Source organism: Etheostoma spectabile, unplaced genomic scaffold (assembly GCF_008692095.1).
Source record: "Etheostoma spectabile isolate EspeVRDwgs_2016 unplaced genomic scaffold, UIUC_Espe_1.0 scaffold00010954, whole genome shotgun sequence".
NCBI lineage: Eukaryota > Metazoa > Chordata > Actinopteri > Perciformes > Percidae > Etheostoma > Etheostoma spectabile.
This window is the reverse complement of record NW_022603883.1, coordinates 1-18,683: the sequence shown is the minus strand read 5'-3', so window position 1 is coordinate 18,683 and position 18,683 is coordinate 1. Positions and strand designations below refer to the sequence as shown.

At 51.7% G+C, this 18,683-nt stretch overlaps 1 protein-coding gene across 1 annotated transcript; it reads left to right on the top strand.

The window, feature by feature from the left end:
• The first annotated feature begins 1,478 nt into the window (after positions 1 to 1,478).
• ctsa (cathepsin A) lies at positions 1,479 to 14,232 on the top strand. Its single transcript, XM_032509036.1, is given in 15 exon segments — positions 1,479 to 1,614; positions 1,617 to 1,646; positions 1,649 to 1,658; positions 2,326 to 2,437; positions 2,509 to 2,559; positions 3,585 to 3,671; positions 3,748 to 3,903; positions 6,510 to 6,686; positions 8,244 to 8,332; positions 8,421 to 8,499; positions 9,323 to 9,468; positions 10,053 to 10,128; positions 13,304 to 13,394; positions 13,996 to 14,060; positions 14,062 to 14,232. Coding segments are annotated over 15 exon segments (1,476 nt in total).
• Positions 14,233 to 18,683: the final 4,451 nt, after the last annotated feature.

The window sequence follows — 18,683 nt, the reverse complement described above, 5'->3', positions numbered from 1 at the left end:
TACAGAGTACTAGGACCCAGGGAGGAGTACTGTTACTACAGAGTACTAGGACCCAGGGAGGAGTACTGTTACTACAGAGTACTAGGACCCAGGGAGGAGTACTGTTACTACAGAGTACTAGGACCCAGAGAGGAGTAGTCTACGTCAGCCTGGTCATGTGACCAGTGTTGCCAGATCTTGCGAGACAAATACGCAACCAGACCTATGAAAACAAGCCCAAAATAAGCGACTTTACAAAAAAACAAGCCCAAAGTCGCTTAGAATAAGCGGACTTGGCAACGCTGACTAGGACCCAGGGAGGAGTAGTCTACGTCAGCCTGGTCAGGTGACCCGGGTCACATGAGCTGCGGTCAGGTGACTTTCTGAGGTTGTTTTTCATTCTGAGATTTTAAATCGGCAGCAGCACCGCGGAGAGACAGACAGGAGACAGACAGGAGACAAACAGGGGACAAACAGGAGACAGACAGGAGACAGACAGGGGACAGACAGGAGACAGACAGGAGACAGGAGACAAACAGGAGACAGGAGACAGACAGGGGACAAACAGGAGACAGACAGGAGACCGACAGGAAGGAGACAGACAGGAGACAGGGGACAAACAGGAGACAGACAGGAGACAGGAGACAGACAGGAGACAGATAGGAGACAGACAGGAGACAGACAGGAGACAGGAGACAGACAGGAGACAGACAGGTGAGAGTTTCTGAATCTTTTTTCCTTGTTTGTGTGTTAGCAGTTAGCAGCTAGCCTGAGCAAACCCACTTCCTGGTTATAAACATGGTCTTAGTTATTATTATTATTATTATTATTATTATTATTATTATTGTTATTATTATTATTGTTATTATTATTGTGATGATGTAGAGTGTTGGAGCTTCCTGTAGTTGAACCAGTGACGTGTTAACCGTTGAGCCTCGTGCTGCCCTCCCGCTGTCCGCCGGACTCCGTTCAGAAGAAACTACATTAACCATGAATCTCTCTGCTGTGATGAAGCTCTGCGGTAATTCATCGCGTGCTGATCTCTTTCTGGATCGGGATCTCTCCGGGATCAATTCGGCTGACACAAAATCAACCACAAACACGACTTCCGGTCAGCATCACGTGTTTGTCTTGGTCCTTAACATTATGACGTTAGTGAATCTGCGGAACACAAACCTAGATTACAGAGATCTAACCGGATGTAACGTGTTTCTATCCCCCCCCCCATGTGATCCGGTCAGTCTGACGGAGAACCCCGACCCGGTCTAACCGGATGTTCCCTCTGCCCGCCGAACTCTGTCCAGAAACATCCGCATTTAACATCGATTCGTCCCGTGTGTGAAAAGGATCACGTTATAAATCCAATTTTTTGGGACATTTAAGGCCTTTATTATATATATTATACATTATATATGTAGTATAAATATTATAATTATATATAATATATAAAAACAAAAACAAAACACATTTACTATTTTTCACTTCCTGTTGTGTTGCAGATGCAGCGGCTGGTGTTGTGTGTCTTCCTGTCCTCCCTGCTGGGGGGGGAGGCCGGGGGGGGCGTGGCAGCGGCTCCGGCTGCAGACGAGGTCACCTACCTGCCCGGTCTGCAGAAACAGCCAAGTTTCCGACACTACTCGGGTACCTGAACGTAGCCGACGGAAAACACTGCACTACTGGTCAGTCCCTCAGAACAAGGTCTGGTCCGGGGGGTTAGGTCCTGGGGGGTTAGGTCCTGGGGGTTAGGACCTGGGGGGGTTAGGACCTGGGGTGTTAGGCTCTGGGGGGTTAGTCCTCAGAGCACGGTCTTGTTCTGGGGCGCTAGGACCTGGGGGTTAGGACCTAGGGGGGGTTATGTTCTGGGGGGGTTAGGACCGGGGGGGTCGGTCATGGGGGGTTAGGACCTGGGGGGGTTAGAACCAGGGGGTAGGTCCTGGGGGTGGGGGTAAGGGGAGGGGCACAGGCACATGGTACCTGGGTCAGGGTTAAAACCCTCGTCCTGCATGTTGTGTTTGTGTTACCCTGTGTGTTGCGTTCAGGGTCGTGTTACCCTGTGTGTTGCGTTCAGGGTCGTGTTACCCTGTGTGTTGTGTTCGTGTTACCCTGTGTGTTGCGTTCAGGGTCCTGTTACCCTGTGTGTCGTGTTCTTGTTACCCTCTGTGTTGCGTTCAGGTTCATGTTACCATGTGTGTTGCGTTCAGGGTCGTGTTACCCTGTGTGTTTCATTGAGGGTCTTGTTACCCTGTGTGTTACGTTCAGGGTCTTGTTACCCTGTGTGCTGCGTTCAGGGTCTTGTTACCCTGTGTGCTGCGTTCAGGGTCTTGTTAACCTGTGTGCTGCGTTCAGGTTTGTGGAGTCCCAGCAGACGCCGGCCTCTGACCCCGTGGTGCTGTGGCTGAACGGCGGCCCCGGCTGCAGCTCTCTGGACGGACTGCTGACGGAGCACGGCCCCTTCCTGGTAGGTCGCCTCGCTGTGATGTCACTGTGATGTCACAGGAACACCTGCTGACCTCTGACCTATTGTTTCAGATCCAGGACGACGGATCGTCGCTGCAGGTCAACCCGCACTCCTGGAACAAGGTCTGTTACTCCAAGTGTCTTATTGGTCAACAGGAAACTGTTTCTTCAACCTGAACCTGTCTCCATGTTTCTGAGTTATTCCAAAATGTACATCACCAAACCCACCAGACTCCAATTAAATAATCACTGACACTGAGTCTGGTGGAGATATGCTGCTCTATACACGCTAAAAGTAGTGATTATTTACATGGAGTCTGGTTGAGATATGCTGCTCTATACATGCTAAAAGTAGTGATTATTTACATGGAGTCTGGTGGAGATATGCTGCTCTATACATGCTAAAAGTAGTGATTATTTACATGGAGTCTGGTGGAGATATGCTGCTCTATACACGCTAAAAGTAGTGATTATTTACATGGAGTCTGGTGGAGATATGCTGCTCTATGCACGCTAAAAGTAGTGATTATTTACATGGAGTCTGGTGGAGATATGCTGCTCTATACACGCTAAAAGTACTGATTATTTACATGGAGTCTGGTGGAGATATGCTGCTCTATACACGCTAAAAGTAGTGATTATTTACATGGAGTCTGGTGGAGATATGCTGCTCTATACACACTAAAAGTAGTGATTATTTACATGGAGTCTGGTGGAGATATGCTGCTCTATACACACTAAAAGTAGTGATTATTTACATGGAGTCTGGTGGAGATATGCTGCTCTATACACGCTAAAAGTAGTGATTATTTACATGGAGTTTGGTGGAGATATGCTGCTCTATACACGCTAAAAGTAGTGATTATTTACATGGAGTCTGGTGGAGATATGCTGCTCTATACACGCTAAAAGTAGTGATTATTTACATGGAGTCTGGTGGAGATATGCTGCTCTATACACGCTAAAAGTAGTGATTATTTACATGGAGTCTGGTGGGTTTGGTGATGGTGATTTCAGGGCTGTTTCATGTTAAACTCTTTAACTAAGAGGTCTCTCTCTCTAGGGATCCATCCCATAATGTCAGCAGTGCACGGGAACGTAGGGCCCAGATTAACACACACTTTTTTTAAAATTTGTCTTTTGAGCAGATTGCCAACGTGCTGTACCTGGAGTCTCCCGCCGGCGTCGGCTTCTCGTACTCCGACGATAAGAACTACGTCACCAACGACACCGAGGTCAGTGACACGCTGAAACCGGCATCTGATTGGCTCACAGGTCGCCATGGTAACGTGTTTGTTGTTTCCGCCCCAGGTGTCGATGAACAACTATCTGGCTCTGAAGGAGTTCTTCCGTCTGTTCCCCGAGTACAGCAAGAACCAGCTGTTCCTGACCGGAGAGAGCTACGGAGGAATCTACATCCCGACGCTCGCCGAGAGGGTGATGGAGGACGCCAGCCTCAACCTGCAGGTACCGCTAGCACGCTAACGCTACAGCCTCAACCTGCAGGTACCGCTAGCACGCTAACGCTACAGCCTCAACCTGCAGGTACCGCTAGCACGCTAACGCTACAGCCTCAACCTGCAGGTACCGCTAGCACGCTAACGCTACAGCCTCAACCTGCAGGTACCGCTAGCACGCTGCCGCTACAGCCTCAACCTGCAGGTACAGCTAGCACGCTAACGCTACAGCCTCAACCTGCAGGTACCGCTAGCATGCTACAGCCTCAACCTGCAGGTACCGCTAGCACGCTAACGCTACAGCCTCAACCTGCAGGTACCGCTAGCACGCTAACGCTACAGCCTCAACCTGCAGGTACCGCTAGCACGCTAACGCTACAGCCTCAACCTGCAGGTACCGCTAGCACGCTAACGCTACAGCCTCAACCTGCAGGTACCGCTAGCACGCTAACGCTACAGCCTCAACCTGCAGGTACCGCTAGCACGCTAACGCTACAGCCTCAACCTGCAGGTACCACTAGCACGCTACCGCTACAGCCTCAACCTGCAGGTACAGCTAGCACGCTAACGCTACAGCCTCAACCTGCAGGTACCGCTAGCACGCTGCCGCTACAGCCTCAACCTGCAGGTACAGCTAGCACGCTGCCGCTACAGCCTCAACCTGCAGGTACCGCTAGCACGCTAACGCTACAGCCTCCACCTGCAGGTACCGCTAGCACGCTAACGCTACAGCCTCAACCTGCAGGTACCGCTAGAACGCTAACACTACAGCCTCAACCTGCAGGTACCGCTAGCATGCTACAGCCTCAACTTGCAGGAACCGCTAGCACGCTAACGCTACATCCTCAACCTGCAGGTACCGCTAGCACGCTAACGCTACATCCTCAACCTGCAGGAACCGCTAGCACGCTAACGCTACAGCCTCAACCTGCAGGTACCGCTAGCACGCTAACGCTACAGCCTCAACTTGCAGGTACCGCTAGCACGCTAACGCTACAGCCTCAACCTGCAGGTACTGCTAACATGCTAACGCTACAGCCTCAACCTCCAGGTACCGCTAGCATGCTACAGCCTCAACTTGCAGGTACCGCTAGCATGCTAACGCTACAATCTCAACCTGCAGGTACAGCTAGCACGCTGCCGCTACAGCCTCAACCTGCAGGTACAGCTAGCACGCTGCCGCTACAGCCTCAACCTGCAGGTACCGCTAGCACGCTAACGCTACAGCCTCCACCTGCAGGTACCGCTAGCACGCTAACGCTACAGCCTCCACCTGCAGGTACCGCTAGCACGCTAACGCTACAGCCTCAACCTGCAGGTACCGCTAGAACGCTAACACTACAGCCTCAACCTGCAGGTACCGCTAGCATGCTACAGCCTCAACTTGCAGGAACCGCTAGCACGCTAACGCTACATCCTCAACCTGCAGGTACCGCTAGGACGCTAACGCTACATCCTCAACCTGCAGGAACCGCTAGCACGCTAACGCTACAGCCTCAACCTGCAGGTACCGCTAGCACGCTAACGCTACAGCCTCAACTTGCAGGTACCGCTAGCACGCTAACGCTACAGCCTCAACCTGCAGGTACCGCTAGCATGCTACCGGTACAGCCTCAACCTGCAGGTACTGCTAACATGCTAACGCTACAGCCTCAACCTCCAGGTACCGCTATCATGCTACAGCCTCAACTTGCAGGTACCGCTAGCATGCTAACGCTACAATTTCAACCTGCAGGTACCGCTAACGCTAACACTACAGCCTCAACCTGCAGGTACCACTAGCACGCTAACGCTACAATCTCAACCTGCAGGTACCGCTAACGCTAACACTACAGCCTCAACCTGCAGGTACCACTAGCACGCTAATGCTACAATCTCAACCTGCAGGTACCGCTAACGCTAACACTACAGCCTCAACCTGCAGGTACCACTAGCACGTTAACACTATAGGCTAACACACGGGTACATGCTAACACTACAGGCAGGTTCGTGTTACCCTGTGTGTTGCGTTCAGGTTTTTTTTAACCTGTTTGTTGCGTCCAAAGTTGTTTTAACCAGTTTGTTGCATTCAGGGTCATGTTATCCTGTGTGTTGTGTTCAAGGTCTCGTTACCCTGTGTGTTGTTTATGTTAACCTGTGCAATGCTAACACTAACCCTCTATGTTGCTAACACTAGCCCGTGCGATGCTAACACTAGCCCGTGCGATGCTAACACTAGCCCCTGCGTTGCTAACACTAGCCCCTGCGTTGCTAACAGTTGCCCCTGCGATGCTAACACTAGCCCGTGCTATGCTAACACTAGCCCGTGCGATGCTAACACTAGCCCGTGCGATGGTAACACTAGCCCGTGCGATGTTAACACTAGCCCCTGCGTTGCTAACAGTTGCCCCTGCGATGCTAACACTAGCCCGTGCGATGCTAACACTAGCCCGTGCGATGGTAACACTAGCCCGTGCGATGTTAACACTAGCCCCTGCGTTGCTAACAGTTGCCCCTGCGATGCTAACACTATCCCCTGCGTTGCTAACAGTTGCCCCTGCGATGCTAACACTAGCCCGTGCGATGCTAACACTAGCCCGTGCGATGCTAACGCTAGCGAGGTCGGCTGTGTTCCAGGGCGTGGCGGTGGGGAACGGCATGTCCAGCTACGAGATGAACGATAACTCTCTGGTGTTCTTCGCCTATTACCACGGTCTGCTGGGCACCCGGCTCTGGGACCAGCTGCAGACCTTCTGCTGCTCCGACGGGAGGTGCAACTTCTACGACAACCAGAATCAGAACTGCTCCATCAGCGTGAGTCACAAATATACTGGGTCTACACTGGGTCTACACTGGGTCTACACTGGGTCTATACTAGGTCCATACTGGGTCCATACTGGGTCCATACTGGGTCCATACTAGGGTCCATACTGGGTCAATACTAGGGTCCATACTGGGTCAATACTGGGTCAATACTAGGGTCAATACTAGGGTCAATACTGGGTCAATACTGGGTCTATACTAGGTCCATACTGGGTCCATACTGGGTCCATACTGGGTCCATACTAGGGTCCATACTGGGTCCATACTGGGTCCATACTGGGTCAATACTAGGGTCAATACTGGGTCAATACTGGGTCCATACTGGGTCAATACTAGGGTTTATACTAGGTCCATACTGGGTCAATACTGGGTCCATACTGGGTCAATACTAGGGTTTATACTAGGTCCATACTGGGTCCATACTGGGTCAATACTAGGGTTTATACTAGGTCCATACTGGGTCAATACTGGGTCCATACTGGGTCAATACTAGGGTTTATACTAGGTCCATACTGGGTCAATACTAGGGTCTATACTGGGTCAATACTGGGTCTACACTGGGTCTACACTGGGTCTATACTAGGTCCATACTGGGTCCATACTGGGTCCATACTGGGTCCATACTAGGGTCCATACTGGGTCAATACTGGGTCAATACTAGGGTCAATACTAGGGTCAATACTGGGTCAATACTGGGTCAATACTGGGTCAATACTGGGTCTATACTAGGTCCATACTGGGTCCATACTGGGTCCATACTGGGTCCATACTAGGGTCCATACTGGGTCCATACTGGGTCCATACTGGGTCAATACTAGGGTCAATACTGGGTCAATACTGGGTCCATACTGGGTCAATACTAGGGTTTATACTAGGTCCATACTGGGTCAATACTGGGTCCATACTGGGTCAATACTAGGGTCTATACTAGGGTTTATACTAGGTCCATACTGGGTCAATACTGGGTCCATACTGGGTCAATACTAGGGTTTATACTAGGTCCATACTGGGTCAATACTAGGGTCTATACTGGGTCAATACTGGGTCCATACTGGGTCAATACTAGGGTCTATACTAGGTCCATACTGGGTCCATACTGGGTCAATACTAGGGTCTATACTGGGTCAATACTGGGTCCATACTGGGTCAATACTAGGGTCTATACTAGGTCCATACTGGGTCCATACTGGGTCCATACTGGGTCTATACTAGGTCCATACTGGGTCAATACTGGGTCCATACTAGGGTCTATACTGGGTCCATACTGGGTCCATACTGGGTCTGCTGGCTCTATATTTGGGTCTACACTAGGGTCTATGTTGGGTTACGTTTTTAAAGTGCTATATAAAGTGTGTGTGTGTGTGTGTCTGTGTGTGTGTGTGTCTGTGTGTGTGTGGTCTGTGTCTGTGTCTGTGTGGTGTGTGTGTGTGTGTGTGTGTGTGTGTGTGTGTGTGTGTGTGTGTGTGTGTGTGTGTGTGTGTGTGTGTGTGTCTGTGTCTGTGTCTGTGTGTGTGTGTGTGTGTGTGTGTGTGTGTGTGTGTTCTGCAGCTGTCTGAAGTCCAGCTCATCGTCTACAGTTCTGGACTCAACATGTACAACCTGTACGCTCCGTGTCCCGGGGGGGTCGGCAGAGACAGGTAACCTCTGACATCATCACGCCGTCACAGTCCCGTGGGACCTCAGAGGTTCACTTCCTGTTTCCTGTTTCCTGTTTGTGTTTGTCAGCGAGGACGGAGGCGAGCTGGTGATCCGAGACCTGGGGAACTGGTTCATCAACCACAGGTCCACTCGGGTCTGGAACCAGGTCAGTCTGATAATACCAGTCCACTCGGGTCTGGAACCAGGTCAGTCTGATAATACCAGTCCACTAGGCTCTGGGACCAGGTCAGTCTGATAATACCAGTCCACTAGGCTCTGGGACCAGGTCAGTCTGATAATACCAGTCCACTAGGCTCTGGGACCAGGTCAGTCTGATAATACCAGTCCACTAGGCTCTGGGACCAGGTCTGTCTGATGCCAGTCCACTAGGCTCTGGGACCAGGTCAGTCTGATACCAGTCCACTAGGCTCTGGGACCAGGTCTGTCTGATACCAGTCCACTAGGCTCTGGGACCAGGTCTGTCTGATACCAGTCCACTAGGCTCTGGGACCAGGTCTGTCTGATACCAGTCCACTAGGCTCTTTCCTAACGTTTTTGTCACTTTTTAAACTTTTTGTTGTTTTTAGATTAATTGAGGTTTATTTCCTCAACCCACCGCCAGGGGGCGGGGCTTAGGACAGTCTCCAGGGGGCGGGGCTTAGGACAGTCTCCAGGGGGCGGGCATATGACAGTCTCCAGGGGGCGGGGCTTATGACAGTCTCCAGGGGGCGGGGCTTAGGACAGTCTCCAGGGGCGGGACGTATGATAGTCTCAGGGGGCGGGACCTATGACAGTCTACAGGGGCGGGGCTTAGGACAGTCTACAGGGGGCGGGACATATGACAGTCTCCAGGGGGCGGGACCTATGACAGTCTCCAGGGGGCGGGGCTTATGAACGTTGCCAGGGGCGGGACCTATGACAGGTACAGGGGGCCCCCCGGTCTCCGTGTCCAGTGTCTTCTTAACATCGGGTCTCCTGTGGTCCTGTAGAAGTTGCGGGCGGTGTCCCTGCACCGGTCGGTGCGCCTGGACCCCCCCTGCACCAACTCCACCCCCGCCAAGCTGTATCTCAACAACCCGTTCGTCAAAGCAGCACTGCACATCAGCCGGGACGCCCTGGACTGGGTCATCTGCAGGTAACCCCCCACACACACACACACACACACACACACACACACACACACACACACACACACATACACACACCCCTGGAGATATTATAATATTCTATACTACTACTGTAATACTCATACAAAACATACTGAAGTAAAAGTACAGATTACTTCTTACTGTCTCTCTCTCTCTGTGTCTCTGTCTCTTTGTCTCTTTCTCTGTGTCTGTCTGTGTGTCTCTGTCTGTCTCTCTCTGTGTCTGTCTCTGTGTGTCTCCGTGTCTCTCTCTCTGTGTCTCTGTGTCTGTCTGTGTGTCTCTGTGTCTGTCTGTGTGTCTGTCTCTCTCTCTCTCTGTGTCTGTCTCTGTGTCTCTCTCTCTCTCTCTCTGTGTCTCTGTGTCTGTCTGTGTGTCTCTGTGTCTGTCTCTGTGTCTGTCTCTGTGTGTCTCTCTCTCTCTCTCTGTGTCTCTGTGTCTGTCTGTGTGTCTCTGTGTCTGTCTCTGTGTGTCTCCGTGTCTCTCTCTCTGTGTCTGTCTGTGTGTCTGTCTCTCTGTGTCTCTGTGTCTCTGTGTCTCTGTGTCTCTGTGTCTCTGTGTCTGTGTTCTGCAGCTCTGAGGTGAATCTGAACTACGGCCGTCTGTACCTGGATGTCAGGAAACAGTACCAGAAGCTGCTCTCTGCTCTGGTCAGTGAACGCACCACCACCCGTCATCCACCCGTCATCCACCCGTCATCCACACGTCATCCACCCGTCATCCACACGTCATCCACCCTTCATCCACACGTCATCCACCCGTCATCCACCCCTCATCCACCCGTCATCCACCCGTCATCCACCCGTCATCCACACGTCATCCACCCGTCATCCACCCTTCATCCACCCTTCATCCACCCCTCATCCACCCCTCATCCACACGTCATCCACCCGTCATCCACCCCTCATCCACCCCTCATCCACACGTCATCCACCCGTCATCCACCCGTCATCCACCCGTCATCCACCCTTCATCCACACGTCATCCACCCGTCATCCACCCGTCATCCACACGTCATCCACCCGTCATCCATACGTCATCCACACGTCATCCACCCTTCATCCACACGTCATCCACCCTTCATCCACACGTCATCCACCCTTCATCCACACGTCATCCACCCGTCATCCACCCTTCATCCACCCTTCATCCACACGTCATCCACCCTTCATCCACCCTTCATCCACCCTTCATCCACCCTTCATCCACCCCTCATCCACCCCTCATCCACACGTCATCCACCCGTCATCCACCCTTCATCCACCCTTCATCCACCCCTCATCCACCCCTCATCCACACGTCATCCACCCGTCATCCACCCCTCATCCACCCCTCATCCACACGTCATCCACCCTTCATCCACCCGTCATCCACCCGTCATCCACACGTCATCCACACGTCATCCACACGTCATCCACCCGTCATCCACATGTTTTAGAACTGGATTTTCCTGTCATTCCATAATATATTCATTCATAATATCCACTCACCTAAAGGATTATAAGGAACACCTGTTCAATTTCTCATTAATGCAATTATCTAATCAACCAATCACAGGGCAGTTGCTTCAATGCATTTAGGGGTGTGGTCCTGGTCCAGACCATCTCCTGACCTGGTCCAGACCATGTCCTGGACTCCAAACTGAATGTCAGAATGGGACAGAAAGGGGATTTAAGACATTTGGAGCGTGGCGTGGTTGTTGGAGCCAGACGGGCCGGTCTGCTCAGTTACCGGGATTTAAACCCACAACCATCTTTAGGGTTTACAAAGAATGGTGTGGAAAGGGAAAAACACCCAGCATGCAGCAGTCCTGGGGGGGGGGGAGGCCTTGTTGATGTTAGAGGTCAGAGGAGACGGGACGACTGATTCAAGCTGATAGAAGAGACACTTGGACTGAAATAACCACTCGTTACAACCGAGGTGCAGCAAGACCACAACACGCACAACCTTGGGGGGGTGGGGGGGGGGGCTACAACAGCAGAAGACCCCCCCGGGTACCCCTCATCTCCTCTACAAATAGGAACAAGAGGCCACAATCTGCAAGAGCTCACCAAACCTGGACAGTTGAAGACTGTAACATGTGTCCTGGTCTGCTGAGTCTGGTTTCTGTTGAGACCTTCAGATGGTGGAGTCAGAAGGAGAACATGGATCCATCATGCCTTGTTACCACTGTGCAGGCTGCTGGTGGTGGTGTAATGGTGTGGGGGATGTTTTCTTGGCCCACTTTAGGCCCCTTAGTGCCATTGGGCCTGGTTTAAATGCCCCGGCCTACCTGAGCCTGGTTCCTGACCATGTCCATGTTCTGGATGCGATCCCACAAATCTCCATCAACTGCAAGATGCTATCCTCTCAATATGGACCGACATTTCATATATAAATATATATATATATATATATATATATATATACATACATACATATGGGCCGACATTTCACATATATATATACATATATATATGTATGTGTGTGTGTGTGTGTGTGTGTGTGTGTGTGTGATGCTATCCTCTCAATATGGGCCGACATTTCCACAGAATGCTTTCAGCACCTTGTTGGATCAATGCCACGTAGAATTAGTCTTAGTATGGTGGTCCTCATAATCCTATAGGGGGGTGGAATCATTCATAAGGACAGTGACCATGAATCATATATTCATTTATAAAGACGCTTGTTTAAAGGGACAGTGTTTCTCCAGGTGTTTGGGGGCGTGTCCTGGTTTAAAGGGACAGTGTTTCTCCAGGTGTTTGGGGGCGTGTCCTGGTTTAAAAGGACAGTGTTTCTCCAGGTGTTTGGGGGCGTGTCCTGGTTTAAAGGGACAGTGTTTCTCCAGGTGTTTGGTGGGCGTGTCCTTGTTTAAAGGGACAGTGTTTCTCCAGGTGTTTGGTGGCGTGTCCTTGTTTAAAAGGACAGTGTTTCTCCAGGTGTTTGGGGGCGTGTCCTTGTTTAAAGGGACAGTGTTTCTCCAGGTGTTTGGTGGCGTGTCCTTGTTTAAAAGGACAGTGTTTCTCCAGGTGTTTGGGGGCGTGTCCTGGTTTAAAGGGACAGTGTTTCTCCAGGTGTTTGGGGGCGTGTCCTTGTTTAAAGGGACAGTGTTTCTCCAGGTGTTTGGGGGCGTGTCCTTGTTTAAAAGGACAGTGTTTCTCCAGGTGTTTGGGGGCGTGTCCTGGTTTAAAGGGACAGTGTTTCTCCAGGTGTTTGGGGGCGTGTCCTGGTTTAAAGGGACAGTGTTTCTCCAGGTGTTTGGGGGCGTGTCCTGGTTTAAAGGGACAGTGTTTCTCCAGGTGTTTGGGGGCGTGTCCTTGTTTAAAGGGACAGTGTTCTCCAGGTGTTTGGGGGGGCGTGTCCTGGTTAAAAGGACAGTGTTTCTCCAGGTGTTTGGGGGCGTGTCCTGGTTTTAAAGGGACAGTGTTTCTCCAGGTGTTTGGGGGCGTGTCTGGTTTAAAAGGACAGTTTTCCCAGGTGTTTGGGGGCGTGTCCTGGTTAAAGGGACAGTGTTTCTCCAGGTGTTTGGGGGCGTGTCCTTGTTTAAAGGGACAGTGTTTCTCCAGGTGTTTGGGGGCGTGTGTCCTTGTTTAAAGGGACAGTGTTTCCCCAGATGTTTGGGGGCGTGTCCTTGTTCAAAGGGACAGTGTTCTCCAGGTGTTTGGGGGCGTGTCCTTGTTTAAAGGACAGTGGTTTCTCCAGGTGTTTGGGGGCGTGTCCTGGTTTAAAGGGACAGTGTTTCTCCAGGTGTTTGGGGGCGTGTCCTTGTTTGAAAGGGACAGTGTTTCTCCAGGTGTTTGGGGGCGTGTCCTGGTTTAAAATGACAGGGACTGTTTCTCTTTGCAGAAGTACCGGGTCCTGGTGTATAACGGGGACGTGGACATGGCCTGTAACTTCATGGGGGACGAGTGGTTTGTTGAGTCTCTGCAGCAGCAGGTAACCTCATCTCTGACCTATGGAATCCTTTTGTTCACTCACTTTGCATTTTTTAAACTGATTTAAAAAAAAAAAAAAAGTATTCTTAGTTATATTTTTGAAAGTATTCTTAGTTTACAGCATGTTTTCACACCTGGCTGAAACTTATGCACATCACCGGGTATCTCAGGATGTCATCTCCTCGGGATCTGATATCCTCGGGATCTGATATCCTCGGGATGCGATCTCCTCGGGATGTCATCTCCTCGGGATGCGATCTCCTCGGGATGCGATCTCCTCGGGATGTCATCTCCTCGGGATGCCATCTCCTCGGGATGTCATCTCCTCGGGATGCCATCTCCTCGGGATGTCATCTCCTCGGGATGCGATCTCCTCGGGATGTGATTTCATGATATTGTCAAACTACTTACATCACAATACGACATTATCTTAATATCTTAAACATATTGCAATATTTAAGGGGATATTGCAATTTATTACCTTTTTTCCAAACTTCAAATTATGTCCCCAAAAGTGTGTATATGTGTGTATATGTGTGTATATATGTGTGTGTGTGTGTGTAAAGTGATGATTCTGCTTAATAGCGGTTTCCTCCGTCAGGTTGGCGGTGCAGCGGCGTACCTGGCTCTACGGCGATGAAGACAGTCAGCAGGTGGAGGGATTCGTTCAAAGAGTTCGACAACATCGCCTTTCTACCGTCAAGTAACGGCGGACCGCAGGGAGGGACGTGGTCTTTAGCTCCAGGGAGGTCATCTCTGGGGCGGCACCCACTCAGTGATGTCATCTCTGGGCGGCACCCCCTCAGTGATGTCATCTCTGGGGCGGCACCCCCTCAGTGATGTCATCTCTGGGCGGCACCCCTCAGTGATGTCATCTCTGGGGCGGCACCCTCAGTGATGTCATCTCTGGGGCGGCACCCCCTCAGTGATGTCATCTTGGGGGCGGCACCCCCAGGGATGTCATCTCTGGGGCGGACCCCTCAGTGATGTCATCTCTGGGGCGGCACCCCTCAGGGATGTCATCTCTGGGGCGGCACCAGCTGCATCTCATAACCTGAAATTAGAAACCTACAGATCCTTCTCGGTCCTCGATGACCGGTCCTCGATGCTCGGTCCTCTGTGATCCCTCCTTGGTTCCCCGTCCTCGTGATCCCACCTTGGTTCCGGTTCTCTGTGATCCCTCCTTGGTTCCCAGTCCAGAGGCTCGGTCCTCTGTGATCCCTCCTTGGTTCCCAGTTCCTCTGTGATCCCTCCTTGGTTCCCAGTCCCGAGGCTCGGTCCTCTGGATCCCTCCTTGGTTCGGTCCCCGAGGCTCGGTCCTCTGTGATCCCTACTTGGTTCCCAGTCCTCTGTGATCCTCCGTGGTTCCCAGTCCCCGAGGCTCGGTCCTCTGTGATCCCTCCTTGTTTCCCGGTCCTCTGTGATCCCTCCTTGGTTCCCAGTCCTCTATAATCCCACCTTGGTTCCGGTCCTCTGTGATCCCTCCTTGGTTCACAGTCCCCGAGGCTCGGTCCTCTGTGATCCCTCCTTGGTTCCCAGTCCTCTGTGATCCCTCCTTGGTTCCCAGTCCCGAGGCTCGGTCCTCTGTGATACTCCTTGGGTCCCGGTCCCCGAGGCACGGTCCTCTGTGATCCCTCCTTGGTTCCCAGTCCCCGAGGCTCGGTCCTCTGTGATCCCTCCTTGGTTCCCAGTCCCAGAGGCTCGGTCCTCTGTGATCCCTCCTTGGTTCCCGTCCTCTGTGATCCCTCCTTGGTTCCCGGTCCTCTGCGATCCCTCCTTGGTTCCCAGTCCCCGAGGCCGGTCCTCTGTGATCCCTCCTTGTTCCCAGTCCTCTGTGATCCTCCTGGGTTCCCAGTCCACGAGGCTCGGTCCTCTGTGATCCCTCCTTGGTTCCAGTCCTCTGTGATCCCTCCTGGTTCCCAGTCCCCGAGGCTCGGTCCTCTGTGATCCCTCCTTGGTTCCCGGTCCCCGAGGCTCGGTCCTCTGTGATCCCTCCTTGGTTCCCAGTCCTCTGTGATCCCTCCTTGGTCCCAGTCCCCGAGGCTCGGTCTCTGTGATCCCTCCTTGGTTCACGGTCCCCGAGGCTCGGTCCTCTGTGATCCCTCCTTGGTTCCCAGTCCTCTGTGTGATCCTCCTTGGTCCCAGTCCCCGAGGCTCGGTCCTCTGTGATCCCTCCTTGGTTCCCGGTCCTCTGTGATCCCTCCTTGGTTCCCAGTCCTCTATGATCCCACCTTGGTTCCCAGGTCCTCTGTGATCCCTCCTTGGTTCCCAGTCCCCAAGGCTCGGTCCTCTGTGATCCCTCCTTGGTTCCCAGTCTCTGTGATCCCTCCTTGGTTCCCAGTCCCGAGGCTCGGTCCTCTGTGATCCCTCCTTGGTTCCCGGTCCCAGAGCTCGGTCCTCTGCGATCCCTCCTTGGTTCCCAGTCCCCGAGGCTCGGTCCTCTGGATCCCTCCTTGGTTCCCAGTCCTCTGTGATCCCTCCTTGGTTCCAGTCCCCGAGGCTCGGTCCTCTGTGATCCCTCCTTGGTTCCCAGTCCTCTGTGATCCCTCCCTGGTTCCCAGTCCCCGAGGCTCGGTCCTCTGGATCCCTCCTTGGTTCCGGTCCCGAGGCTCGGTCCTCTGTGATCCCTCCTGGTTCCCAGTCCTCTGTGATCCTCCTTGGGTCCAGTCCCCGAGGCTCGGTCCTCTGTGATCCCTCTTGGTTCCCGGTCCTCTGTGATCCCTCCTTGGTTCCCAGTCCTCTATGATCCACCTTGGTTCCCGGTCCTCTGGGATCCCTCCTTGGTTCCCAGTCCCAAGGCTCGGTCCTCTGTGATCCCTCCTTGGTTCCCAGTCCTCTGTGTCCCTCCTTGGTTCCAGTCCCCGAGGCTCGGTCCTCTGTGATCCCTCCTTGGTTCCGGTCCCCGAGGCTCGGTCCTCTGCGATCCTCCTTGGTTCACAGTCCCCGAGGCTTGGTCCTCTGTGATCCCTACTTGGTTCCAGTCCCCGAGGCTCGGTCCTCTGTGATCCTCCTGGGTCCGGTCCTCTGTGATCCCTCTTGGTTCTGGTCCTCTGGATCCCTCCTTGGTTCCCGGTCCTCTGTGATCCCTCCTTGGTTCCCGGTCCTCTGGGATCCCTCCTGGTTCCCGGTCCTCTGTGATCCCTCCTTGGTTCCCGGTCCTCTGTGACCGAGGAGTCCAGCAGCTGTCAGTAAAGGACTTGAGATGCAGCCTGTGATTCATTGAAGGACTGTTCGCTACTTATTGAGGATCTTTGTCTTGTCTGTGTCCCCCCAGGGTTCTGGTCACATGGTCCCGTCAGATAAACCATCGCAAGCCTTCGCATGTCTCCAGGTTCCTCCAGAGGAAACCCTACTGACCCCTCTCAGCCATCAGCACGCCCTGCTCCGTGTTACTGTGGCAGCAAATGAATTGTCTCAACCTCAGCCAATCACGTCGCTCCTCCTCCCTGGTCGACTCCACCGGCACTTGGTTGCCGTGGAAACGAGCCTGCCGCCAATCCGCCATGTTTGGAATGTGAAATTTAATTTGTTGATTTTAAAGGAAACTAAATTGATCTTTAACTCGACACTTTGGTTTCATTTCTTTCGTGTGTGTGTGTGGTTTGTGTGTGTGTCTGTTGTGTGTGTGTGGTGTGTGGTGTGTGTGTGTGTGTCTGTTTGTGTGGGTGTGTTGTGTGTGTGTGTGTGTGGGGTCGTGTCTGTTTGTGTGTGTGTGTGTGTGTGGTGTGTGTGTGTCAGTGTCTGTGTGTGTGTGGTGTGTGTGTGTGTGTTCAGTGTCTGTTGTGTGTGTGTGTGTGTGTCAGTGTTGGTTGTGTGTGTGTGTGGGTGTGTGTGTGTGTTTCCTTCATGTAAATGGGGTGTTCTCACCGTTCCCACACATATTACCACCCTGCCTCATCAGATACACACTCACACACATCTACAAACATCTCACACCAGATACACACTCACACACATCTACACAAAGAGACACACTCACACACATCTACACACCGGATACACACAACAACATCTACACACTGCTCATCAGATACACACAACATCTATACACCTGCTCATCAGATACACACTCACACACATCTACACCACCTGCTCATCAGATACACACACACACACATCTACACACCTGCTCATCAGATACACACTCACACACATTACACACCTGCTCATCAGATACACACACACACATCTACACACCTGCTCATCAGATACACACACACATCTACACACCTGCTCATCAGATACACACTCACCACATCTACACACCTGCTCATCAGATACACACCACACACACATCTACACACTGCTCATCAGATACACACTCACACACATCTACACACCTGCTCATCAGATACACACTAACACACATCTACACCACCTGCTCATCAGACACACTCACACACATCTACACACCTGCTCATCAGATAACACTCACACACATCTACACACCTGCTCATCAGATACACACTCACACACACATCTACACACTGCTCATCAGATACACACTCACCACACATCTACACACCAGCACACAACCCTGCAGGAGAGACTTTTGTTTAAAAGTTGCTAAATCTGGCGACAGACTGTTTCCATGGAGACCGTACAGGAGGGGAGGGGCTGTGTGTAGAGATGGTAAAAGTACTCACTTCCTGTACTCAAGTAGAAGTACAGATACTTGTGTTAAAAATACGTGGTAGAAGTAGAAGTACTAATTTAACTTCTTTACTCAAGTAAAAGTAACAAAGTACAAACTTGGAATGTTACTTAAAGTATAAAAGTATCCTTGAGAATGACAAAGCCCCTGGACGTGGTACTCACGTTACTACAGAGACGTGTATATATACACTGTAATATATATATAATATATATTATACACCATAAAAAATAACAGAACTAAAGTGAAACGTTTCTTTAGATCAGAAACACGAGCTGATCATAGTCACTGTCCTCGGTCATACAATAAATATTCATTAAATATTATAGTATGTAAAAGGTTTCATTATGGTACTAGATGGAAGTACATCCATGTTAAAGTACTGCAGCAGTAGTGAGAGAGTACTACAGACACGGTGGAGTCATTGAACACAAACTGAAAGTACTGCAGTACAATCCCAACAGAACTTTATATGAATAAAAAAAAAGCAGCTGAGTTGTGACTCAGATGGAGCTGAAGTTTCCCAGCCGACCTGAAGGCAGCAGCAGCTGAGTTGTGACTCAGACTGGAGCTGAAGTTTCCACCCGACCCTGAAGGCAGCAGCCGTGAGTTGTGATTCAATGGAGCTGAAGTTTCC